Genomic DNA, 26,446 nt, shown 5'->3' with positions numbered 1-26,446 from the left:
CTAAATGGCTTCAGCCAAGCTACCTGAAGGATTGCTTCTTCCAGGTATTTATATACCCAGACCATAAGATCTTCTTCAGAGATCCTTCTCAGGGTGTCCCTGCCAGATGAAATATGGTGGGTAGCTACTAGAGAATGGGCTTATTCAGCAGTGACACCCAAATTATGGAATGCCCTCTCCAGAAAGACTTGCCGGATGCTTATGTTATGATCCATTTGGAGTCTAGTAAAGATTTTTTTAAAAAAAATTTTTTTAAAGATCCTCAGTGTTTTTAGCTTGGCTGCAATTATTTATATCCCACCATTCCTCAGAAAGAGCCCGGAGCAGCTAACAACTTATTTAAAACACAGTACATCACATAAACAACATTAAAATCATGACTCTAAAATGGCAAACATATAATAAAACAAAATAAAAGCATTAACACAATCAATCCATCAAAAAAGGAACAGAGGTTTTGCCTGTACCCCAAAACAAGTCTGTAATTTATATGTAAAAGAGAAGAGCATAGGGGACAGCCAAATCTCTACTGGAAGGGAGTTCCACAGCTAGGGTACTGCCACTGAGAAGGCCCTGCCACCACATGTGGTAGTGTCATGGGTCAGTTGGGTCACGTTCCTCAAGGGCACCATAAGCAAAGCCTCCCCAATATTGGGAAAGGAGGGTCTTCACATATTTGGGTACTACTTTTGCACACTAGTACTAACATCTTGAATTGGGCCCGATAATTCACTGGCAGCAGTGCAGTTTTCAAAACTGGTGCGATATGCTCCCATCTCATCCCAGTCAACAAATGGTCCGTCTTCAAGAGAAGCCCCACAGACAACATTGCAATAGCCCAATTGGAATGCTATCAGAAGTTATGTTTTGCTGTTGCTATTTTTATTTAGTTTTGCAGTACTATGGTTTGACTGTTTTTATTTTTAGGGGTTTGTTTATTGTTTTTATGGTTTTTCACTTTTATTATTAACAACCCAGAGTAGGTGGTATACAAATGATATAAATAAATTAAATTGAGAAAGTTGGACAACCTATTCATAGAATAGTAGAGTTGGAAGGGGCCTATAAGGCCATCGAGTCCAACCCTGCCGCTCAATGCAGGGGGTGTAATTGTAGACATTACTTCATTGGTGTGATCTTGGGATCATAGGTTACCTTAGCAATACATGATTTAATTTTAAGATAATCATTTGAATGCTTTGCTTTAACATGTTTATATTTAATTCAAGCTTCATTTTAAACCAAAGTTATTTTTTTCTTAATTGTAAATTGAAATGTTGTTTGCTTTTTTGCTTGTGCTACTCTTTAAGGTCTAGTAAATATTGATGATAATGGTATAGTAGTAATACTAATACAGATGATGACGATGAAGAAGAAGAAATATGCCTACCATTGGGACTTTGGCTAAGAAGAGTGTGGGAGGTGACAACAATTGTAAAAAGAGAAAAAGAGGCAACTAATGAACACATTTAACAATAAGACTTTTAAGCACTGCTGGGATCAACATAGTAAATCCTCTAATTTTGGCAATATTAGTGATTATATACTTTATCAATGCTTAAATTAAGTATTGCATAATTCTTGTAAACTTCTTTGTTTGGATACTAACTTCTCTTCCATGAATTAAAACAGAGTTATGGTAATGGAACAGGACTTTCTTGCTTCCCCCTTACCTCTGCAGGCCTCTGAGTACGAGAAGATCCACTCCTAAGGGTTGGGCAACCCTTGGGAGTAGTATGGGATATACTGCAGAGGCTGCAGATTGAACAGGTCTTAGCAGAAGTTGACCTTCCACGTGCAAACAGAAGAGCAACCTAGGATTCAAGCCATTGTACACAGTATATTAAGATGTATCAATCATCAAACAAACAAAAACAGTGGGGCTGAGTAGAATTTTAAATATATTTTTGCTTAACATCTTTTATATTGCTACCAGCCTCAAGTTTAAGCATGTGATACAATGTACACTAGTATTTATTTATTTTTAATGCAGTTTTTACTGACTTTCAATAAAAGAAAAAAAACAAGGTTTAGCAACCAGGAAGTTTCACATGTGTAAAGAACCCTGAGGACAATACTACCTACATGCTGTGGGAAAGAAATCAATGTGTAGTAAATTATGTTTTTACAATAGTAAAAAAAATGTATCTACACAATATGATTACCAATTGCTTCAAGTCAAAGTAATTGCTAACAGAGCATCCCAACACACAAGTTTCTGTGGTAGTGTATGATTTTTTTAAATATAAAATTGCAGATACTTGGGCAAAATTGCATCTTATTGTACTTGCTACATATCTTTTTAATATAAACAGCCAAACAAATGTCTACAATTGAGCTACTGTAGTGTGGTGACTACATGGTATGACAAACTGACCAAAATAGTTTCTAACAAGCAAAATGTTAGAAGCAACAATGTTAGAAACAACAATACTTTCTTATTCTGAACCATTCAAATGTTCAGAATACAAAAATAAAAATACAAGTTAATGAATTTGTGAACAACTACTGCAGACTAATTTTTGCTTTGTTTATTCTAAAACATAAAAAATACAATTTAGTGTGCAAACCTATGCATGTTTAAACAGAAAAAGTCCTACTACTCCCAGCATGCCCTAGCCAAATGTGCATAGGACTGCACCCTTAAGTTGTAAGCCTATACCCACCTAACCCAGGTGTAAGCCCCACTAACTCAATAGTCTTACGTCTGAGTAAAAGATTGTGCTGTTGGAGAATACAGACCACTGAGTACAAGTGGCTGAACATCATTGGACACCTAACACTTTTCATATATGGAGTAGAAAAACTGTCCTGTGTGAAAATGGTGTATTATTATGCTTCATTTAAATACATATAGAAGCTGCATAATTTTCTGCATAATTTTCCATACATGAGAGGATACATTTTTTGTAGTTTTACACTCTTGTATTACGCAGAACTCTTTATTTTAACCAGTGATGTTTAAGATGTGCATTTATTGGTAAAAAGTTTCAAAAATGCATCTCTAGTGTCACTATTTATAAACAAGTTGGCTAGGTATTGCTTAAATTCAAGAAATTTCATGTGAATCTGGAGTCCCCCAAATAACAATATAGATTGTTACCTGTCTCCGTTCTCGACGGGATAAGGTGTTGCCATGAAGAACTTGCCAGAGCATCCTTGCAGCAATTTTTGTATCAATCCACAACAAACGAAAGCCATGATAGTAGTGTTTCAGTTCATCAACAACCCTCTGTCCAAGAGACCTTTTAACTATGTTTTCTTCTGTTGTTGGGCTATATACAGGGCCTCCTTCTTCTAACTTCTTATTTTTATCCTTGAGAGACTTCAGGGATTTTTCTACCACAGAGTCATCATAATTAGGTTGTGAAGAATGCCACTTCCGTACTGGAAGATAACATGGCCCCAAAAAACTTCTATTTGGAGATGGTGACCACAAGTCAAGTGATCTAAACGCTGTAAAGTGCCGTTTTTCTGATCTTTCAGTCCAATCATCTCTTGTAGAGAAAATGTAAACAGGAGAGATACTAGTGCAATATTTAAAACGAATAGGCCTGTAAAAAAAGTGCATTTTAGTATTTACATTGCATACAGCACTTTAAAATTCATCCCATTTACCTTCACAATTACCCTGTGAGGTGAAATAGTAGTTTTACCCAGGCTTACCCAAAAAGATTTGTGTGACTGAGTGGAGATTTGAGAATGCCTCCCATATCCAAACCAGCACTCTATCTAATGCACCATATAGATCCTCTGACAAAGAAATGCTTATGCCTTCTACTCAGAATACAGCAATGGAATTCACTCTCTCTGGCTTATTATTTACAGAATTATACTGGGGGAGGTAGTTACATGTCAGGAAATTGATATGAACAAATCTGTCATGAAGCTTGGATGCACCATTCATTATATTATATCATATTATACACATAACACACACCCCAATGTTACCAAAGGCTTACCAACAATGAAAATGCAGGATACTCATGAAAAGGGGAATGTTTTTCAAAACAGAGTAAAGAGAGACAAATGGAAGGTAGCTCGGAGTTGTGAGTTTGCTGCCCAAACATTCTAGAAAAAAAGCAATGTTAGAGGAACGTCTTCCTTGGAAGGAGAAATGACAAATATAATAAAAGTGTTCCAGAGGTACCGAGAAGACGGGGGAAAGGGAAGCAAGGAAGACATTCAAGATTTAGGGAAAACTGAATCAGATGAACTGAAGGAGCAAACAGAAATAAAATGAGAAATCAAAAGAGAAGAATACAAAGCCAAGGCAGATGAAAATTTAAAATAAAAAACAGTAGTGGGTTATAATCAGTCCAAAAAGGAAGAGGTAACCAATATACAGACCAAGAAAAGATGAGTAAGAAAAATCCCAAGATGAGGAACAGCATAAAAATGCTGAAGTTAGTAGACAGGAATTCTTTCAAAAATTGCAGTGTCAATGTGAAAAATGATAGGATTTTAGAAGTGGGACCTGCAATAAATGTTGCAGTGTGGAGTGCTCCTGGTCCAGGGTTTTGGCAAGCTATGCCCTCTTCCAGGATAACCGATTCCCCCTCCTATCCCGTTTTCCATTTGCCACCCCCATCCCGGCCATACTTAGTCAGCATTCCCTGTCCACTGAGCATGCTTAGTCCTCATTTGGCTGGAGGGCGTTTTTTTTTGGGGGGGGGTGCCTCTCTTAAAGTGGTGTCCTACCTTTTTTAACTTCTGCAAAGTTGAGGTTTTTCTAAACCTGCTGATACCGCCTTCTTGTGCATGGATAATGCCATTTCGACTACATGAGGATTGGCACTCAAGAGAACAAGTTTGATATTGAGATATAGCAGAGGTGAGCCGCTTGTGGTCCTCCTGATATTTGGCCTAACTTCCATCATCCTTCATCATTGGCTAGGCTGGCTATGGCTGATGGGAACTGTAGGCCAAAATTTCTGGAGGGCTGCAAATTGTATATATGATAGGAAAAACAGGGGCAGAGGGGAGCATCACTGAATGTTTTAAAAGGCATTTCCACTTCTACCAGCCTTCCTATTGCAAGTAACAATCGTCCCAACAAAACTGTAGAATACAAGGTTTGTATTTCATTAATTGCTGTTTCTTACAGTATTTGAGGAGAACTGTACATCAATATGTGCTACATTATATATGTTGGGTTATTGCTAGAACTTTTCTCTTTTTGGAACTCTGTTTGTGCTCAGAAACAAACACACATCACGCAGGTCTTATATAGCAGAGCTGGTTTATTTCTTTCAGGCTTCTGTGCAGTTCAATTCAGATCAGTTCAGATCAGCACACTGAGGCATACACAGAGAGCAGTGATCATAGAGCAGTGATCAGTTCCATTTTATACAAGTGAGAAACTATATACAGATCTACACAATTCTTATCTACATTACATACAGCTGTGATGAGGCTAACTTAGAATCTTGGCAAGGTTCTCAGAATAGCCTCTATCTCAAGGTAATTGCCCACAGATAGACTTTCTCTGTTTAACCCTGAGATAGCCATACACACACAATTTTAATGACTAAGCAAGTATTTCTTTTCATATACTTAACAGTCCTCTTCTTGCGCATGTTGTTTAAATTGTGTTACAATCTGAGACCCAGCTTTAAAAGCATCTCTTTGTGTTTTATTACTGATACTGGTTTTGTGAATAAATCAGCTAACATCATTTTAGATGGACAATATTCAAGCTTAATCCAGCTTTTCTGAATTATATCTTTCACATGAGAATAACGAACATCTACATGTTTAGTTCTTGGCTTACACTTTTCAGATGTAACCATATTAATACATGCTTGATTATCTTCAAATATGGTTACTGGTGTCTCAATTTCTAACCTTAGATCAGCAAATAATTGTTTATACTACTCAATCTCATTACAAGCCAGAGAGAAGCTGATATATTCTGCTTCTGCACTAGAGGTTGCTACACAATTTTGTTTTCTTGTAACGTTCCATCTGTCTTTTCTCATTTTGTTTAACTTTGAATATTCATTTACAGGTAATGGCTTTACGACTTTCAGGTGAAGGTACTAGCTCTTACGTTTCATTTTTTTCTATTGCTCTGATTTCTTCTGACATTGCTTCATGCCAGCCCTGAGCTTCTGTAGGTTCCATTTCCTGAATTTCCTTAAATGAAGTAGGTTCATAGGCTATCAGTAAAGCTCTATGAGAAACTTGTTTGCTTTGGTATTCATCTGAGTAACGAATTGGAGCTTTGCGTTCCCTTTCTGGTCGCTTTGGCATAGTTACAGGTATAGTTTCTTCTTTTACAGTTTCTTCTCTCTCTTTCTCTTGCTGAGATTGTTCAGGAATTTTTTTTGTTTTTATAGCTTTCTGTTCTATAGGCAAACTTACATACTGTTTTGTTTCTTGCATTTGTTCATGAAAAACTACATCTCTGTTCACAATTACACTTTTGTGATATGGAGACCACAAACGATAGCCTTTTGTTTGTGTATCATATCCCAACAGTTTACATTCCAAACTTCTCTGAGCTAGTTTTTTTGGTCTGTTTTCTTTCTGAACATGAGCAAAACATTTACTTCTAAAAACTCGTATATGTGACATTCTAGGTTTTCTTTTGTAAAACATTTCATATGGGGTTTTTTCATGTACAGAGTGGTAAAGCCTGTTTAACAAATAATTTGAGGTGGACAAAGCTTCTGCCCAGAACAGATTAGACAATCCTGACTCTTTTAATAGAGCTCTTAACATGTTCTGCAAGGTTCTGTTTTTCTTTTCTGTAACTCCATTTTGAAATGGTGAATAAGGAGCAGTAAGGTCATGTTGTATACCCTCATCACTGAGGAATTTTTTAAATTGGTTGCTAAGAAATTCACCTCCCCGGTCTGTTCTTAGATTAGCTATAGGTTCTTTAAATCTATTTTTATTCTACTTAACAAACGCTTTAAACTTTCCAAAAGTTTCACTCTTCTGTTTTAACATATACACAAATCTAAATCTACTGTAATCATCAACAATAGACAAGAAAAATCTGTTTCCTCTTTGACTTGTCTCAAAAGGACCTGCAAGATCTGTATGTATTAATTCAAAAATTCTTTTTGTTGTTCTCTCACTATGTTTTGGAATGTTTGACTTATGACACTTGATTTCACTGCATACATTACATTCTACATAGTTAGAACATGGTTTGATTTTCACCCCTTCACACAATTCTGGAATCTTAGAAATTGTTTTATAGTTAGCATGACCAAACCTTTTATGAGTTAAATGGATACACTCTTGGTGTGGTTTGCAATTGGCTATTGTTTTTGTTGTGACTTTGCTGGCTACAACTTCATTTTCTGTACAAGTATTAATCACATACAAAGATTCTTTCATTATTCTCTGCACACACACCTTGTTTCCCTGTTTTATAGTACAATTTTCTTCAGTAAAACAAACCTCATACCCCATTTCTGTTAACTGAAATACACTTAGAAGGTTTGTTTCTAATTCTGGTACATATAAAACACTTTGTAGTTCAACTCTTAGACAATCAAAATATACATTATCCACACCACAAATCTGGATTTTTGTTCTATTTGCAAGGGTAACACACTTTTGCTCTGAAGTAGAAGTTTCTAAGGTTACAAATGAAAGTTTGTCTTTTGCCATACTTATTGAAGCCCCAGAGTCCAAAAACCAAGGATTCATTGTCTCTTTGACTCTTGCTAGAAGATACTTCTTTGTTGTTTCAGCTTCATTCATGTTGTTTTCTTCTCTCCACTTTGCTGTCGACTGCTTTTTCTTCTTCTTGTTGCAATCCCGCCTTAAGTGTCCTGTGGAACCACAATTAAAGCATTTCCTTGCCTTTAATGCAGCCACCACGTCAGAAGATTTATGGCTTTGTTGAAATTCAGCCACAGGAAGTTTAAGGCTCTGTTGTTTTGAAGCTTGTCTTCTTTCATAGGTTTCCAGTAGTTTTCTAGCTACATACTCGAGGGTTAAATTTTTCTCTTCTTGACTTTCCATCATGGTGACAACCGCGTCGTACGATGAATCAAGACTTGATAAAATCACATAGACTTGGTGTATAGTTGTAAACTCCATCCCTCGTGCCCTGAGTTGATTGAAGATTTCTCTCATGCTTTTCAAATGGTTTGACATAGACTGGTTTCAGCTTCATTCCATACAGCTTCCGGGTTAGAATTATTTTACTGCCCGCTGTTTCTCTTTGATATACAGCTTGTAGCACATTCCAGCACTCTTTTGATGTATTCAAAAACTGAATGAAGGAAATCTGAGAGTCTTCCACAGCTAATGCAGTAACTGCTATTGCTTTTGCATCGTCTTTAAACCATTTAGCATTCTGTGGATCTGCTCTATCTGGTGGATCCTCTGTGACTACATACCACAGTTCAGCCTGAATCAGATACATTTGCATTTTGTAAGACCATAATGCATAGTTAGAGTCATTCAGCTTTTCTAACAATTGATGCAAACCAGACATATTAGCTCCTGCCATTTCCTCTGCTTTAGGAATTGGTATCTCACCGTCCTCCTGCTCAGAGTCTTCTTCAGAGTCAGCTGACTGAGATTTTTCCTCACTTTGCAGCACTGGCTTTAGCTTGATGTCTTCCTCCATCAACAGTCTTCTGTTTTAGCAGACTCTTGGTTCTGATACTGCACCGTTCCCACCAAGTTCTGGTTCTTCTGCCTGGGTTAGGCTGGCGTAGGCTGCCTGGACTGGACTGGGCCCATAACCTTTGTTGGGTTATTGCCAGAACTTTTCTCTTTCTGGAACTCTGTTTGTGCTCAGAAACAAACACACATCACGCAGGTCTTATACAGCAGAGCTGGTTTATTTCTTTCAGGCTTCTGTGCAGTTCAATTCAGATCAGTTCAGATCAGCACACTGAGGCATACACAGAGAGCAGTGATCATAGAGCAGTGATCAGTTCCATTTTATACAAGTGAGAAACTATATACAGATCTACACAATTCTTATCTACATTACATACAGCTGTGATGAGGCTAACTTAGAATCTTGGCAAGGTTCTCAGAATAGCCTCTATCTCAAGGTAATTGCCCACAGATCGACTTTCTCTGTTTAACCCTGAGATAGCCATACACACACAATTTTAATGACTAAGCAAGTATTTCTTTTCATATACTTAACAATATATGTAATACTGCATTACATATAAGTGGAGAGCAATAGCTCCTCCTTCAGAAATAGCGTAATGGCTGCCTCAAAGGGCCTGGGAATGGGGCTGAGGAAAGTGGGAGAGCTGTGGAATGGAGAGAGAGAGAGGAAAGTACAATGCCGGCTGGAAAGGGAAGGGGTTTCTTGCCTTGAGAAGAAGACGAGGTGGCAGCAGCAAGGCAGTGAAGAGAAAAGGCTGAGAAGGTAATTCAAGGAAGTGTGGTGAGGAAGAAGCAGATAAAGCAGCCATTGGCTAGAAGAAAAGTGAACTTCCATAACAGAGCCTGGCAATAAAAGACTAAAGAAACTGGGACAAGCAACACTGTGCTTCACAGTGAACTGTGGCTTAAAGCTAAAGTTCATATTTGGTTATAGTTCTATTGGTCATTTTGTTAGTAGTGCTATTTACCACAAATTCTGTTAAATATTTGTTTGTTTCTTGAATGATTGCAATCTGCCCCTGTACATCCTAGTTATGGAAACCTGAAACATTACACTAGCACCATTTAAGAATGCAGGCAAGGAAAATACATCTTCCATTTGGAAAGTAGTGTATGACAGATACAAAATCAGGAGCGGGCAATTTATGGCCCTCCACATGTTTTGGCCTGCCACTCCTGACATCTCTCACCATTGGCTGTGCTAGCGAGAGCTGAACAGTAGACCAAAACATCTGGAGGGCCATAAGTTGCCCACCCTTTTTCAAAATATATTTGCCAAAGCTCTCTGGGCAGTTTACAAGACAAAGCTTAGAACCATATTTATTTATTTATTTCATTTTTATACCGCCCAATAGCTGAAGCTCACCATAAAATATCATAAATAAAACCATATGTTGAAAACAACAAAAACTCAAAAGTAGTAACAAAGATAAAAGCCAACAGTGTAAAGATCTAAAGACGCATTTAACACAATTTCTAAAACTGAAAGGCTAAAATGCTGAAAAAAATAAAAAGGTCCCCCACCAGATACTGCAAAGACCACAATGTAAGTGCCAGGCCAGCCTCTCTGGGAAGGTCATTCCACAACTGAGCTGCAACCATTGAGAAGGCCCTTTCCTTAGTAATCACCTGCCTCACCTCATTTGGAAGGGGCACCCAGAGAAAGGCCTCTGAGGATGATCTTAGGCTCCAGACAGATATATATGGAAGGAGATGATCCTTATGGTAACCTGGCTCTGAGCTAGTTAGGGCTTTGTAAATTAATACCAGCATTTTGAATTTGGACCAGTGCAGCAGAACAAGTTGCTTGGGTATACTGGTGACAATATATACGATAATAATAACTAATTTTTTACTATAATAACTATAGTTAAAAAACAATCCTCCTTGGTGGAGCCCCTGGCCCCCTTAGTTACCTATTTCATAAAATGTATAGTTCTGTAAGGCTACATGTATTAGAGGAGGGATTGACAAGAGTCTTAAATTGGACTTAACACTGCAGTAGTGCGTATGTATTGTTGATATATGTTTGTATAAATGTGAATGTTAATTTTACCACTGAAGACCAAAGGTCGAAATGTGTTTGCTATTAGTAGAGTGTTTGTAGGTAAAGATAGTTTTTAAATGCAACAATATTGTGTTTTTATTGGCCCAATATATATTGTGTATTTGTTTCCATTTTTTATATATGTGTTTTAACTAGACTGAAAAGTTAAAAAAAAAATTACTATTGTTATTACTATAGTTATTATTATTGCTTGTATTGTCAACAGTGTACCCAGCCTAGTTTTTCTGCTTTACTGTTGTATTTGTAAGGGGTTGGCATAAATTTCCTGTTCTGTTCAAGCTTGTTTTTGGACCAGTGCAGATCATAGAGCACGGGTGTAATATGATCATATTGGTCAGTCCCCAATATTGGTTGTTGCCCTATTTTGGATCACCTGAAGTTTCTGGCCCAATTTCAAAGGCAGTATGTCATAATCAGGCCTGTTCCCCTTAGTGCAGGGGAAGGACTTTCAAGCTATCAATCAGAATCAGATTCTGAAGCTGAAGAAACAGGACTAGAAACGTACCAGCCTACACAGGAAGGCAGAGAGGGGATTCTCTGAAGCTCCTCTCCACCGGACCTTATCAGTGAAAATGTTAACAACTCAGTGTCTGTGGGAACTCAGCAATCCTCTTAGGGGGAAGGGATCCCAGAGACCACCACAGGTTCAAAGGGCAGAGCTAAAGGAAGGTGAGAGGCAATCAGCTTGGCTAGCTTCTCATCAAAAAGTCCTCCTTGAAGTTTAAGAGCCTTAAAGACAAGGATAATTGTCTCACTTAGTTAGCCAAGTTTTAGCCTAAAGGAAAGTTCCTAGGGTGCAAGATCTCTTCAGGTGCGGAAGAGATGTTTATTTGCTGAATAAAACTTTGTGGATTACTTGGCAGACCTCATTATTGTCTCACAGGACAGTAGGAGGGCTTGGAAACACGACAGGCATGACTAACTGTAGCTAGGCAATCTGTGTCAAGATAGGTATGTAGTTGGTATGACAACCTAAGCTGATAGAAGGTGCTCCGTGCCAATTATGACAATAATGGCATTGCTGGGCCTAAGAGCACCACCCCAACTATGAATTTGATCCTTTAGGGGGAACCCCCTCCAGAACAGGTTAAATAACACTCATATGGGCAGAAGAACCACCCTCTAAATAATAATTTAGAGGCAAAAGTGGTCCAGTCCTTTGCAAGTCCTTCTCCCCGCTCCCCCACAGTTGCCAACTATCTACTGTGAGGACAGGCAGCCACCATACCAGCAATGGACTTGTGAATATGCTTACTTACGCATTGTTTATTAGCCTCTGCGATGTACAACTAAAACAAGCATGTTTTTCCCAGTGACCTAGAAGTTAAAAAGAAGTCAGTTTATAAGCAGATTAGGGATGTATCACAATGTAATATATTTATCCTTGCACTCTCACATAAAATTGGCTTTGTTCAGATGCTGCTCCACCACTGCAGGCAGAAACAATGTCATGTTTAGGACCAGTTGCAAGAAATCTTCAGCAGATTTGGTGAGAACAAGCAACGCAGGAGGCTCTTGAGATAAATCTGTAGTATTGGACTCCAAGCCCAGCAACATCAGAAGAATCTGATGAACTCTGTGAATTAGTCTGTTATCTAGCTACACTACAGTTGTGTATCTGTGTCTAACCCAGGGGTAAGCAACCTGGTGCCCACCATACGTTTTAGACTATACCATAACCACCTTGAGAGCCATTTTTTGTAGAAAGGTGGAGTACAAATCAAATAAAAAATAATCCCTCTAGCTTGCTCCTTCCCAGGATATAATGTATTATGTTTTTAAGTTTCCAAACCTATACTTTTAATTCAGAGATTAATTTTAGATTCATATCCGTAAAATAACTAAATATATGTGGATAGCCAACTGTTTGTGCTCTGTCTTCATATATGGTTTATGTAACTGAGACATGCTCTGTTTATGTGCATTTATGATGTTATAAAATAGATGAATTAGCCTTGTCTATTTTGCAAAATAAAGAAATAAAAATTTAAGTCTGTCTACAGGTACAACTTAGTTGTACTTAAGGCATGGTCATTACTGGTGAACAAACAATTCCTAGAAGCACTTAAGACTACTTAAGAACCACATGCAAGAACAGTTAAGATTAGGATTATACAGCAAGTGGATTTTAGAAATAAAACAGGGGGCTAGCATACTTAAATTCAAACAATACAAAATAAAACTAATAGAAATATTGAGCATATCAGAACAAAATGAAATTAAGGAAGGACAATGAATTGTGAAGATCCAACTACACATGAATAAGGGGAAAGCGTGGCTAGACAGAAGTGTTTCCTAAATATGGGGAATTATAGTCAGGGCTGGAGTATCTTGAGGTGTTACGGTCTATGCCCATACCTTTGATTACTGGCATCCTTGAAATGAAGGACTCCCTTATCAGGAATGCCCCTAAATATATACAGAGTGTATTTTCTTCAGTTATGCATAAGTGAAATTCAATACTACACACATAATGCCATGATCATCACCACCAAGTTTCCAACCTATGTACATGGTTAGAGATGCTCATTTTATGTTTCTATTTTAAAAATATATTATCAGGAATATCAACCTATGCTGCTATTCTACATGAAATAACAGACATTTCATTTCTAACATATACAGCAGCAGCTGTTAAGCATAAAATGGCTCAGGAAGTGTTAGGTGAAATGTTCGTTGTGTGTTTCACAACTGAAGTAATGCACAGATTGCTTCATACGCAGTATCTTAGTACTCCTTACAACAGCCCTGCGTTGTAGGCGAATATTATCTACATGAGCAGGTGTACTTGACGCAGATAATTCTGTTGCCAGCCAGGCGGTCACCTTTTTTTTTTTAAGCAACAAGCAGCAACAGATTCCTGGGCAAAAATCCCGCAGTGTCTCAGGACAAAAAGTTGCTCATTTTTCTGGAGCGCATGGGGCAAGCACAGGGCACGTAGAAACTTGGGAGCAGATGTTTGTTGTTGTTTTAAATGGATACTGTTGTTTTTATGTTTTTGATGGTTTTTAAATCTTGTATACTTTTAATGTTTACCATTTTTAACTGCTGTAAACCGCCCAGAGGGCTTCGGCTGTGAGGCGGTATATAAATGTAATAAATAAATACATAAATAAATGTTTGTCCTAATGGTTGCTGGGGGTGGGGGTTGCACTGTGTTTTGGAGAGGGAGACACGCAGGGATTCTGCGAGCCTTGGGCAACTGCAAAGGTGAGGAGACAGGAGGTCTGCATAGGTGTATTGATTTAGTTGACGGATGAGTGGGGCACGTGCTTGTGTGAGGCATGTGAGCTGTGGAGTGCATGCCAGTACGTGTGAAAGAGAAGCTGAAGGAAGTTGGGTAGTGAAGTTACTGCATGTGAGAGAAACTTGTAGGCGCAAGCCCCGGGTACCATTTCCTGCCTCGTCCCGGGCAGCAAGCGGCCTTGGGCGAGAAGGTGCCGGGGACCGGGCCGGCCCGCCCGTCTTCGTCGCCAGCCCAGCGCTCGGCCGCGGCACGTCGGGCCTTCCGCCATGGAAGCCCCCTGCGCGCAGGAGGAGCGCAGAGCAGGGGGCCGACCCGGCCCTCCCCTCCCCTCCCGCGGCGCTGGGACCAGGCCGCGGCTCCCTCCACAGCCGCCGCGCCAGGCTCGGCTCGGCTTCTCAGCGGGCCGCGGGTGGCCCTCGGCAGCCCCTGGGAGGCCCTTGCGCCCACGCCCCCCGGCAGGCCCCCGCCTGCTCCTGCTCCTCACCGGGCTCAGGCTCCCACTGCCACCGCCTGGAGACGCTGGAAGCCTTCCTCCCGCAGCGCTTCAAGAGCACGAAGGCCATCTCTCCGCAAGCAGCAGCAGGCCGCGACTGGCGAGGGGGAGACGAGACGAGACGGGACGGAGCGGGCCCTGCCCTGCCCTGCCCTGCCCTGCCCTTCTCTTCTCTTTTCTCTGCCCTCTCCGGATACTTTTCCTCAGACGCGTCCACGTGAGGGGAAGCCTGACACGCCGCATACCGGGAGACGAAGTTTCCGGCTCGAGGACCAATGCACGCTGGGAGGTGTAGTTTCCCACTTGAAATAACCCCAGCCGAGCCCAGTCGCCCGCCGAGAATCGAGCCCCGCTAGCCTGAAACACGCGTGTGACGTGGCTTCCGGACTGGTTTCGAATGGTGCTTCTTGACTCCTTCGGAGCGGCCGTAGTAGGAAATCGCCAGAAAAACCCGGGATTTTCACGTAGCTGTGTCTGCGGAACGAGCGCGTCTCCCTCCCCGCCGGAAGAAGAGGTAGCGCCGAAGACAGGCCCGCCCGCCCGTTTTCACTCCTAATTTACGTGGGGAATTGTATTTTCTTCTACTCTTTTTCATAGGTTTAAAAGCGCAATTTTAAAACCCCAACACCTTCCCGCCCATCTCCCCCCCCCCATTTGAATTAAGGCCTGCGTGAGAGAGGACATGAACACCACCCTCGGGTCTTGCGATGAGGTTCAGACGTAATTCCATAACGGACTCGCCTCCCTCCCTGCCCTAGAAACTCTTGCTGCTGACGGCTAAATAAGTGGCAGTCTTGGTGCCAATAAGATCATCTCGGCCAAGCATACTGTATGTGGATTTACCCTCTGTCACGCCTGCTTACATGGAGGGTAATATTGGCCTACCATGCAGGGCTGAGGTAAGGATTACTAAGATTTTTTTTTTAAAAAAAATTACTTTAAAACACAAAATAAACATCTTACAAAAAAGAAACAACAACACAACATACTACATACATTTTGAATAAATGTTGAATACATATATATGAGTAAATATTATCTATAACCTATTCTATCATACAATATAATCATTCTTAACATATAAGTGCACCCCCCACCTCGGGATCTATTCCTACTTCCAAAATCTCATACTTTCTTCCGCTGGCGGTTTCCCACTTCCCTTAGAAAACACAAATATTAGGAACTGTTTCCAAATTCCTTCAAACTCATTTATTTTAGTTATACCTTTCCTCCACTTAATATTACAAGTCAATTTATCATTAATAGCTATATCCCAAACTTCTCTATACCATTCTTCAATAGAATATTCCCCCTGAATCTTCCAGTTCCTAGCTACCATCAATCGTGCTGCAGTCAGCAAACTCGATATCAATTCTTTAATTTCTTTTCCACATTTTAAATCTTCAAATAGTGACAGTAATGCAATTTTTGGTGTTTGTTCTATTTTTATTCCCACTATTTCTTCAATTTCAAAAAACACCATCTTCCATAATCTTTGTACATATTTGCATTCCCACCACATATGTAAATACGTTCCTTTTTCCCCACAACCTCTCCAACAATTTGCTGAAGGCTGATCATTTATCTTATTCAATCTAATCGGGGTTAGGTACCACCTCCACAAAATTTTAAAGTAATTCTCTTTTATTCTCACTGACATACTTCTCAACACTCTTTGTTTCCACAGTCCCTCCCAGCTCTGTCTCCCTATTTGTACCTTCAAATCTGTCTCCCATACCACTTTTCCTGAGCTATCCATTAGCCCTTTTTCTAACAGTATTTTATATATTTCGCTCATTAACCCTTTTAAGATTATACTTCCTCCTTTACCTTTTTCCTTATTTACTATTAACTCCTCAAACTTCGTCATTTCTCTACAAACTGTATTTTCTTTAATCCACTTTTTATTCCACTGTTCTAATTGCCTATACTCTAACCAAGATAATTTTTTCTCCTTTAACAGCTCTTCCATATCTTCTCTTGTATTTATATCTCTTAACCAATCCTTTAATTTCATTTTGTTTTTCTCTTTTAATATTTTGCTTAATCTTCAGTTCCTCTGGGAAATTCTTTAACATTATTACCGGTGACAAGGGAGAGTTGCTCGGAAGCAGCTTCCCTTTAAATTTACTCCAAATTTCCCATTGAGACCTCAGGAGTGGATTATCTATACTTTCAACCCACTTTCTCCCTCCTTCCTTAAAAAAAAACATTTTCCAAACTCATCTCTACATTACATGTAGTTTTATCCTCCATCCAATCTAAATCTCCTACTCCTATAATTGCTTCTACAATATGTCTTAACCTGTTTGCTACATAGTGTAATTTTATATTTGGGAGACCCAATCCTCCCTTTTTTTGGCTTAAATACCATTTATTCTTATTTACCCTCGCTTTCTTATCTCCGTTACAATATTTGTTTATAATATTTTGCCAACTTTTTATCTCAACTTCTGAAATTTTTATTGGTAACATCCTAAACACAAAATTAATCTTTGCTAAAATCTTCATTTTTATTAATGCTATTCTTCCAAGCCAAGATAGATTTAATCAATTTTTCTAATACCTCTTTTTTTTACCTCGTTAAATTCTCCTTTTCTAAATTGTCTACGTTTTTTGTAATTTTAATTCCCAAATATCTAATCTGTTCCTTAACTCTCATTTCTATTCCCTTACGTTCCCATTCCTTTTCTTCCTTCTTAGTATGATTAAACAAAATCATCTCTGATTTGGACCAATTTATTCTTAATCCTGTAGCTTCTTCAAATTCTCTCAATTGTTGTTTAATTCTATCTATTTTTCTTATTGGATTCTTAATAGTCAATAGGGTGTCATCCGCAAACATATTCAATTTTATTTTCCTTACATCTCCAATTCCTTCTATCTCTCCATCATCTCTTATTGCGTTCGCCAATACTTCCATAACCATTGCAAACAGGACTGGCGAGAGCGGACATCCTTGTCTTGTCCTTCTGGCTAGTCGTATCTTTTCAGTGAGTCCATCGTTTACCACCACTACAGCTGTATTTTGGGAATATAACTGTTCTATTATAGTTTTAAATTTATTTCCAAATCCCATTTTATCTAAAATAATCTTTAATGCCTGCCAGCTCACACAATCAAAAGCCTTAAAAATATCCAATGCCAAAATTCCTGCCTTGATCTTTGATTTTTTTATCGCGTGTATTACATTTAAAACTCTTCCCACTAAACTATGCATCTGCCTCCCCGCCACAAACCCACATTGATATTCTCCTATATATTCTGATATAAATTTATTTAACCGTTTAGCCAAAATAGATGAAAAAATTTTAGCGTCTTGATTTATTAATGAAATAGGTCTATATGAATCGGGGATAGTCAAATCTTTGTCTGGTTTTGGAATTAATATTATCAATGAGTGTTCCCATGATTCTGGTATCTTCTCTCCTTGTAATATAGCGTTATAAAGTTTCAATAATTTCGGAACTAAAAACTCCTTAAAAACTTTATAATATTCTGATCCTAAGCCATCTGCTCCCGGTGATTTACCCACTTTCAAATTATCAATTACATCTTCAACTTCTCTTTGAGTTATTACCTTCTCCATTTGCTCTATGTACTATTTTTATTCCCTTCTTTATATACCTTCCTATATAATCCTCCAACTTCTTTTTTTGAATTTTTTTACCCTTATATAATTCCTGATAAAATTTCTGAAATTTTTTTATTTTATCCTTCATTGTTTGACAATAATTCCCTTGATTATCCTTCAATGCTCCTATCCCATTTCTTGCTTTTTCTTTTTGTGTGAGTCTGGCAAGCAATCTAGAATTCTTATTGCTATTTTCAAAATATTCCCTTTTCAAATACATTAAATTTTTTTGAACTTCCTCTAAATTTAAATTTTCTAATTGTTTCTTCTTAGCTTGTATTTCTATTAATTTATATTTATTTTTACCCTGCCAATATTCTTCCTCCAAACTTCTAATTTCTATCTCTAGCTTCTCCTGCTCTGCATACTGTTGTCTTTTTAAGTTGCACATTTCTCTAATACAGATTCCTCTTACTACAGCCTAAATGGTGTCCCAAACAACTGACCCAGCTGTTCCTCCCTTTTCATTGATTTCCCATGACTGTGACACTTCCCTCTGAATTTTTTCTACCACTTTATTATATTTCAATATTTTTGTGTTCATTTTCCACCTGTACGCCTCTTTATAATTCTTCTTAATTGCAAATTCTAAACTTAACAATGCGTGGTCAGTTACCTTTATTACCCCCATTTCCATTTTACAAATCTTAGTTGCAAAATCTTTTGAGACAAATATGTGATCTATCCTGGAGTATGTATGATGAACTGGGGAGTAATATGAGAACCCAGGCTTAGCCCCATTAAATAGGCGCCAAGAATCCACATAATCATTTTCTTTTACTAATTTATTCAATATAGTAATATCATTCCTCTTTTCAACATTAGTGGGGTTTGACCTGTCCCATCTATTATCCATAACCATATTAAAATCCCCAGCTAAGATAACATACCCCTCCTTGAATTCTTCTATTTCTTTAAATAATTTTATAAAAAACTCTCTATGTCTCTCATTTGGGGCATAAACATTAATTAATGTATATACCTTTCCTTCAATTTTACCTTTTATCATAAGATATCTACCACTATCATCCTTTTTTATGGTTTCTAATATAAATCCACTTTTTTTAAAAATCAAAGTGGCCACTCCGTTTTTTTTTTTGAAGTCCCCAATGACTTTTCATAATAAGCTAACCACTTGATCCTTATCATATTTGCATTCTCGAACCCTTGATGTGTTTCTTGCATCATTATAATGTCAGATCCTTCCTTATTAAACATTTGTTCTATTCTCCTCCTTTTCACGACTGCCCCAAACCTTTAACATTAAGTGTTGATACTTTTATTTTTTATCCATATTCACCCTTTTGATGTCTCTTCCGATCCCTTGTGCTCTGAAACTCAAATTCACATACATAAAAACACAAACACCATAACAAAACCCTCAATCCCCTTACTCTAACCCATACCATCCCCCTTCCCCCCTCCCCTCCCCCATCTCTTCCCCCCCCCAAATCCCCGTAAGTCTAACACTCCAGCCATCTACTTTAGGGGGAGGGGGGGAGGCAGTGCTGCGCCTGGCCGGCAAGGTCTCTATGTTTAACATTTCTATCTACAATTATCTCATAATACAGTTAACAATTCTATTACATTCCAGATGCCCCAGCCTCATCTCCCCCCCACCTGTTTCAGTCACACTTGCTTCCTCAAACAGACCCAAGCTCTTCAACAACTCCTTACCCTGATCCAAAGAAGTTACTCTGTGCTCCCCCCTACCATATGTAAATCTTAAGAAAACAGGATAACCCCACGAATATGTAATGTTTTTTTTCACTAATATTTCAGTTATTGGCTTGACACTGTGTGTCCAATTCAGTGTGTGCTGACAAAGATCATTATAAATTTGCACTGATTTGCCTTTATACTGTAGCTGGTAGGGATGTGCTCCGCTCCGATTAGGAGCGTAGAAGCAGTAGCGGATTGGCCTGCTCCGCCTTACCCAGAGGCGGAGTAGGAGCGGACCGCGGACCCCCTAGAAGCAAGGCGAAGAGAAGCGACCATTTTTCGGAGCTCCGAGTTCAGTCGGAGCGCTCCGGTCGCCATCTTGAAAACATTTCGCCATAGGATTGCATTGCGGCAAATAATCGCGCATAACTACATTGTTTTTGAAGCTATCGTTCTGGAAATTCTTGTGCACAGAGAGTCGTGGATGGGGGTCATTTTGAGACCACTCTCACCTCTCTGCGTGCTGTGGTTCACGTGCAATAATTTTTTAAAAATCGGGTCAACCGCGGGGCTCAAACGGCGTTTCGGCTTTTCGCCCATAGGATTGCATTGAGGGAAAGAATCGGGGATAACTGGGGGGGGGGTTAAGCTATCGTTCTGAAAATTCTTGTGCACAGAGAGTCGTGGATGGGGGTCATTTTGAGACCACTCTCAACTTTCTGCGTGCTGTGGTTCACGTGCAATATTTTTTTAAAAATCGGGTCAACCGCGGGGCTCAAACGGCGTTTCGGCTTTTCGCCCATAGGATTGCATTGAGGGAAAGAATCGGGGATAACTGGGGGGGGGTTTAAGCTATCGTTCTGAAAATTCTTGTGCACAGAGAGTCGTGGATGGGGGTCATTTTGAGACCACTCTCAACTTTCTGCATCGTACGGGTCGCGGGCTAGAAGTTTTTAAAAAATCGGCGGGAAAAATACCTTTTTCAAAGGGCTGAGGGGCAGAGTCAGCTCCCGGTCATGATGATCCCAAAGTTGGAGGAGGGCATAGGCAAAACAGGTAACTTGGGATTCTGGGAAACTTCTCTTTCTTCATCTGAACGGGCTTTTCCCCGTGTTTTTTAACACAGTAGCCCCACCAAATGCACAAACACAACCTGAAATCATATACTAAGCCAAGAATAAGAGATAGAAAACACAGCACTGCTCCCCACCCTAACCTTGGTGAACAACTGAATCGATGTGGTGCAAGGGGATGAGCTCCCCTAGGGCATCTCATCGTGGACGTGCCCCCACTCTCTCCTGCACTGGAAGGCCATAGAGCCTTCCAAAGAGAGTAAAACGGTGGAGCAATGCCTATCATGAGTTGAAGTGAATGGTCACTTTTCAGTGGTGGAGCAATGCCTGTTATGAGTTGAAGTGAGCGTTTTACTTCTTCTCAGAGCTGTTGGTGGCTGTCTTGAACTGGCAGCTACTTCCCCCTCCCCCGGGCACGTCCCCCTATTGCTGGTAAAAGACAGATATAGCCTTTTTTTTTTAATTCTTCTTGCTGTTTATTGAGCAACACTGCTGCTTTTAATTCCACCCCTCCTTTGTTTATTGATTGATTTATTCCATTTTATATGCATTACTGGCTTATCCTTGGCTCCCTTCCTTATGCCCCCAGAAATGCCAGCTGCATGCCTGCCTGCCTTCCCTCCCTCCTCCCCTGCCCACCTCGCAGGGATGTTGTGTGTGGGGTGCCCGATTTTCAAAAATTCGCCAAAAATCAGGGGATGATGGGATTGCCTTGAAACTTGGCGTGTGTGTGTATACGCCCATGAGGTGTCATGGTGCCAAACGTGAGGTTTCTAACTTCAACGGAAAAAAAGTTGTTTACTTTTTTAGCTTTCAATGCAACCCTATGGGGGGGCAAAAACGGAGCTCCGGATCCGGATCCGGAGCTCCGAGCGGAGCGGAGCGGAAGTGGGCGGAGCGGGGGCGGGGCGGAGCGACCCGCTCCGAAAAATGGCGGATCTGCAAGTGAAGCGGAGCGGGGGGTCCGTGCACACCCCTAGTAGCTGGGCCATAGATCTCAGTTTCTTCATAACTTGCTCTTTTTTATAGCAATTGCCAAATTTCACCAAAATATCTCTGGTAGCTCCTTTGTAATTTTGCCCCCCCACTCTATGGACTCGGTCCAATTCGCATTCCTCTAATTGCAAATCAGGCATCATCTCTTTAAACCACATCAAAATTATATCTTGCAAGTTTTCTCCTTGTACTTGAATTAAATGTTTTATGCGAAGTGATGAACGACGATTTTGATCTTCTAAGGCTATCAGCCGTAATTCGTGGTCCTGGAATTGCACATTAGACGATTTTTCAAAAGCCTCTTGTCTCTTCTCGATCAGGTCTGCTCCTGCCTCCAAATCCTTTATACTCTTGATGTTCTGCGTGATTTTATCAGCTAACACAATCATCCGCTTATCCAATTTTTCCGTTTGCTGGTCCAGTTTTTTAAAAAATGATTGCATTGTTTTCTGCAATAACACTCTTGATTTCAGCTAAGGTGGCTGGCTGGCTGCCAGCTGATTTTCCACCTTCGGCCATTTTAATCTCTTCTGTTGCTGTGTCTGTATCTTTCTGCTCTTCTTCCGAAGCCAATTTTTCCAGATGGGGGAGGTTATGATTACTGGGTCGTTTCCTTGACCACGTAACTTTTGCAATTTCCTTTTTAATCTTTCTTTTTATATTCGACATAGGGCATAAATCTCCTTCTTGAATCCTGGCTCCACTTCTTGCCAGGCTATTTTTATCTCTCTGTGCTTTTCAATACTTAATATTTTTTTATTTTATTTTTTTATTTTATTTATTTAAGGATTTTTATGCTGCCATTCAGCCAAAAAAGGCTCTCACGGCGGCTTACAAAAGTATTTCTTGACAGTCCCTGCCCACAGGCTTACAATCTCTTACAATTAATAACTCTTTCTTCTCTGGGGGGGGAGGAATTTCACCACACATCAAGACAGCATTCACTGGGGGAGACTGAAACAACCATAAACACAGTCCCGACAGCACCAAACAGCCGTTTCCCCGCCAAACGCTGCAAACGCTCCAAAGCTGCAGTCCGCCTCCCCCCCCCCTTGATCTCAAATTAGCACACCGCCCATCAATCAGTCTGTGCCTGGGTTACTTTCACTCTATAAAGCCAGTGTTTTACAGCTCTTCGCTTTCCAATAAAAAGTGAGATTCACCATAAATCAAGTCCACGTCTCTAACAATAACAAACCATTAACTGCCGTGCACTTCCCGGCACCTAGCAATCAGTTTCACTTTCCACAGAGACGTTTCTCCAGCTGCTTCAAATTTCTCACTTTTAAATCATTTCAACTTTGCACCATTATCAGCAACATCAACAATTAATATTCATAGTCCTTTTCCATCGTGTTCCTTTGAAATTTATGCCCTTTTAAAAGGAGATAATTGACTTTTCCGGCGTGGCCGTTTGGAAAGTTAAGAAACTCTTACCAGCTTCATGGCCGCCAAGCTCCACCCCCCCCCAAGGATTACTAAGATACTGTAGCACTCTGAACATTTGAAATGGGCTATCTACTATATAAATGTGAACTAGCATGTGTATCACTTCAACTGAGAAACAAACGTTTCTCTATCCCTGCCACCGTATGCTCTATCAGATCTGCATACTTATGTTAAGCTAGAACAGCAGCAACAATTGGTAACCCTAATATATTTTAAAACTAGAATTAAAAGACAAATAAGCATCTCCAACTATGTATATAGATTGGAAAACTTGGTGATGATCATAGCACATTATATATGTAGTATTGAATTTCAATTATGAGAAACTGAAAATACTCTGTACATGTTCAGAAGCATTCATATTATATGGGAATCTGTCACTTTCAAGGATGCTGATAAACAACGGTATAAACCTAGAGAGCAACTTCTGAAGTTAGACTACAGCCACTGTGCTGTAGTAGTTAATGTGCTAGACTGGAACTGGGTCTAGATTTCACTTAGCTATGAAGCTCACTGGATAATTTTGGACCAGTTGCTGATTTTCAGTCTAAACTACCTCACAGAGTTATTGTGAGAATAAAATGGAGAGAAGGAGGATCATATAAGCTGCCTTGGAGTCCATGGAGGAAAAATGGTGGGATACAAATGTAATAATTATTAAATAAAAAACAAAACAAATAAAAATCTCTTTCACACCATGTATAGATCTCCTTAAAGGCATTTACAGGGCAATCCAATGCATATTTACTCAGAAGAAATCTCATTATATTGTATGGGGTTTGTTCCCATGTTAATATGGACAGGAGTGCTATCCTTAATCAACGAAGGGTGCAATCATATGCATTGTTAGAAAGAAAAGAAAGCCCTACATCTTCCTGCATGATGGCTTGGGTATGCTGGTAGTTGTAGGACTTATTTCTATCTAAAAATATGTAGGATTATATCCTAAGAGGGCAGTGGCAGCTGGTACTTGGGCTTGTGGGTGGAAGATTGTGGAGAGGAACAAAAAAGCACTCTTTCAGACTTTGTACAAAAAAGGAAACCAAGTCAACTAACTTCAAGATCATGAGTGCAAAGTATAGGTGTGTAAACACAAAAGCACTCTTTTGGGCCCACCTTTAGCCAGCAACAACCCCCTTTGCGCACACACCCACGCTCACACATACAAAAGAAAAAGTCAAGTAACTTCAAGATCATGAGTGCAAGACAGAGAGTAAATACAGAAGTAGTCCTTTGGACTCACGTTTAGCCAGTGACAACGCCATCACACACACACACAAAATGAAACAGTCAAACACTTTCAAGATTGTGAGTCCCAAGGCCAAACTCGCACTGTTCTTGAAGAACTCTCTCTTCTTTGCTTCCTGTTCTTAATGGGCAATGGAAAAGGGAGCCCATGTTGATTTTCCCCACCCCTCCACATGCGTCTCTTTTCTGTTTTTGCTATTTTGCACTCAGTCCTGGTGCAAAATACCTCCTCTCCTGCGCCTCAGAGGGCCTGTCTATTTCCAGTCTATTTTCTCCACACTAGATTTAAGAACAGTAGAAAAGCATTACTGGATCAGACCCGAGGGTCCATCTAGTCCAGCATTCTGTTCACACAGTGGCCAACCAGCTGTTGACCAGGAATCCACAAGGAGGGCATGTTCCCCAGCAACTGGTGTATATAGGCCTTTACTGCCCCTGATACCAGAGGTAGCATTGATAGCCTCCAGGAATGTATCCATGCCCCTTTTAAAGCAGTGGGGGGATTTGGAACCCTGTACCTTTCCCCTTTGTTAGGATGTTTCAGTGGGGGTCAAGAAGTCTCAAGACAGCGTCTCCATCTCAATAGGAAAGGTTTTATTGCAAGCAATAAAGTGAGTCAGCACTCAGAGCGAGCGCTAAGTGAGGCTGGTCTGTCATACAACAGTACATAATTTTTATAGACACTTCATACTGATGTAAGTATTGCATACAGTTTCGTCAGTACAATTCATTTATTAGTCATTTGTATTGATTAAACATTAACTTTCATTGACGTAAACAATTCTTGTGTTTTTAGCCAAAAGGCCAAACTCTACTATGTGTCTACATGTCTGTCTCAGACCTGAGCAAGATGGAGGGAGTCAGATTAAGCTCACGGTCTTGATTTCTTCCACAGTTTCCCCCCTTTGAGCTGAACTTGGCTCATTCAAAAAGATATGTTGGAGACATTGGTCTAAGAAATAGGTACAGGGTATCGGCCTATATAGCCTGAATGGCCAGACAGATAATGCTCCATATTGTGGGTTCTGTTCACAGTATCCTCGTTTTGTTCTATGAAATTTAGCATCTGATTGAACAGGGGATGACTTTCTTCTTCCTACTCTTCATTGGTAAAATTTAAGAATTCTATGTCTACATTTTGTAAATAACCCGGACCATGCTCTTTAGAAGAATATTGGAGATTCTTTATGACAGATGTATTCATGAGTGTGTCTATCTTGGAAAGTCCATTTCAGTCTATGTGTCCTGGTTCGTGATCATTCTCTATCACTTTCTCCACTAGGCTCTGGTTCTCTCACAACTGTTTCTCACTCTCTATTCTTTGAGCTGAATTTTAATATGTATTCACATTCATCTTCTAGAACTTCTCTCATTTTGGGTCCAGTTCTTTTAAAGAACTCAAAACATATAGTGAGTTTTCTTTTGGTCTTAACTCTGGTTAATAGAGGCTATTTTTGTCTGGATTGGTATGAACCAAGATTCCATTACCCTTTGGTTATTAACAACTCAAATTTTTGTGGTCTATTTCACTAGGGGCATTAGCACAGTAACCACCCCTACTGTCCCTTCTTTGGAAGCAAGTTTTTCACATAGCTGACAATGTTTAAGTTGGCCCCCATCAGCTATGGCTTGCATGGCTCTGACATGGGGATGTTCTGGGAGAGCTCTGCTTAAACTACTCACTATTTGGATTACTAGGATCACACAGAATATAAACATTTTCATTATGCAAACACTTCCCGACACCAAATACAAACTACAAACACAAAACACATTCCTGTGAACGCTATTAACTCGCTTCTCTGTGGCCATAGCTAGACGGGCCTTTATCCCGGGGTGATCCTCAGGATCATCCCTGTGTGTCCCTTGCCCCGGGATCTTGCCCTCCACTTTGGCCCTGGTTTTTCTGTGGTCCCGGGCTGAGCGGAACGTGTGGCCGGGCACCGCAGGTTGACCCGGCTCCTTGCGAGGAGCT

At 39.9% G+C, this 26,446-nt stretch overlaps 1 protein-coding gene across 2 annotated transcripts in view; it reads right to left on the bottom strand.

Moving 5' to 3' along the window:
- LETM1 (leucine zipper and EF-hand containing transmembrane protein 1) overlaps window positions 1-14,527 on the bottom strand; it is a 78,638-nt gene extending 64,111 nt beyond the window's left edge. Inside the window, exons 1-3 of one of the 2 annotated variants that reach the window (XM_063125904.1) lie at window positions 14,401-14,527; window positions 11,929-11,986; window positions 3,104-3,554 (exon numbers count right to left, since the gene is read on the bottom strand). In XM_063125904.1, coding sequence (XP_062981974.1) covers window positions 3,104-3,554; window positions 11,929-11,986; window positions 14,401-14,479 — 588 coding nt within the window. In that variant the 5' untranslated portion in view covers window positions 14,480-14,527. The remainder of the gene's footprint in view (window positions 1-3,103; window positions 3,555-11,928; window positions 11,987-14,400) is intronic. The other variant, XM_063125906.1, reaches the window with a different exon arrangement.
- Window positions 14,528-26,446: the final 11,919 nt, after the last annotated feature.

The sequence above is a fragment of the Elgaria multicarinata genome, chromosome 5, assembly GCF_023053635.1.
Source record: "Elgaria multicarinata webbii isolate HBS135686 ecotype San Diego chromosome 5, rElgMul1.1.pri, whole genome shotgun sequence".
NCBI classification, from domain to species: Eukaryota; Metazoa; Chordata; class Lepidosauria; order Squamata; family Anguidae; genus Elgaria; species Elgaria multicarinata.
The sequence above is the reverse complement of the archived record's forward strand: the minus strand, read 5'-3'. Positions and strand labels throughout refer to the sequence as shown.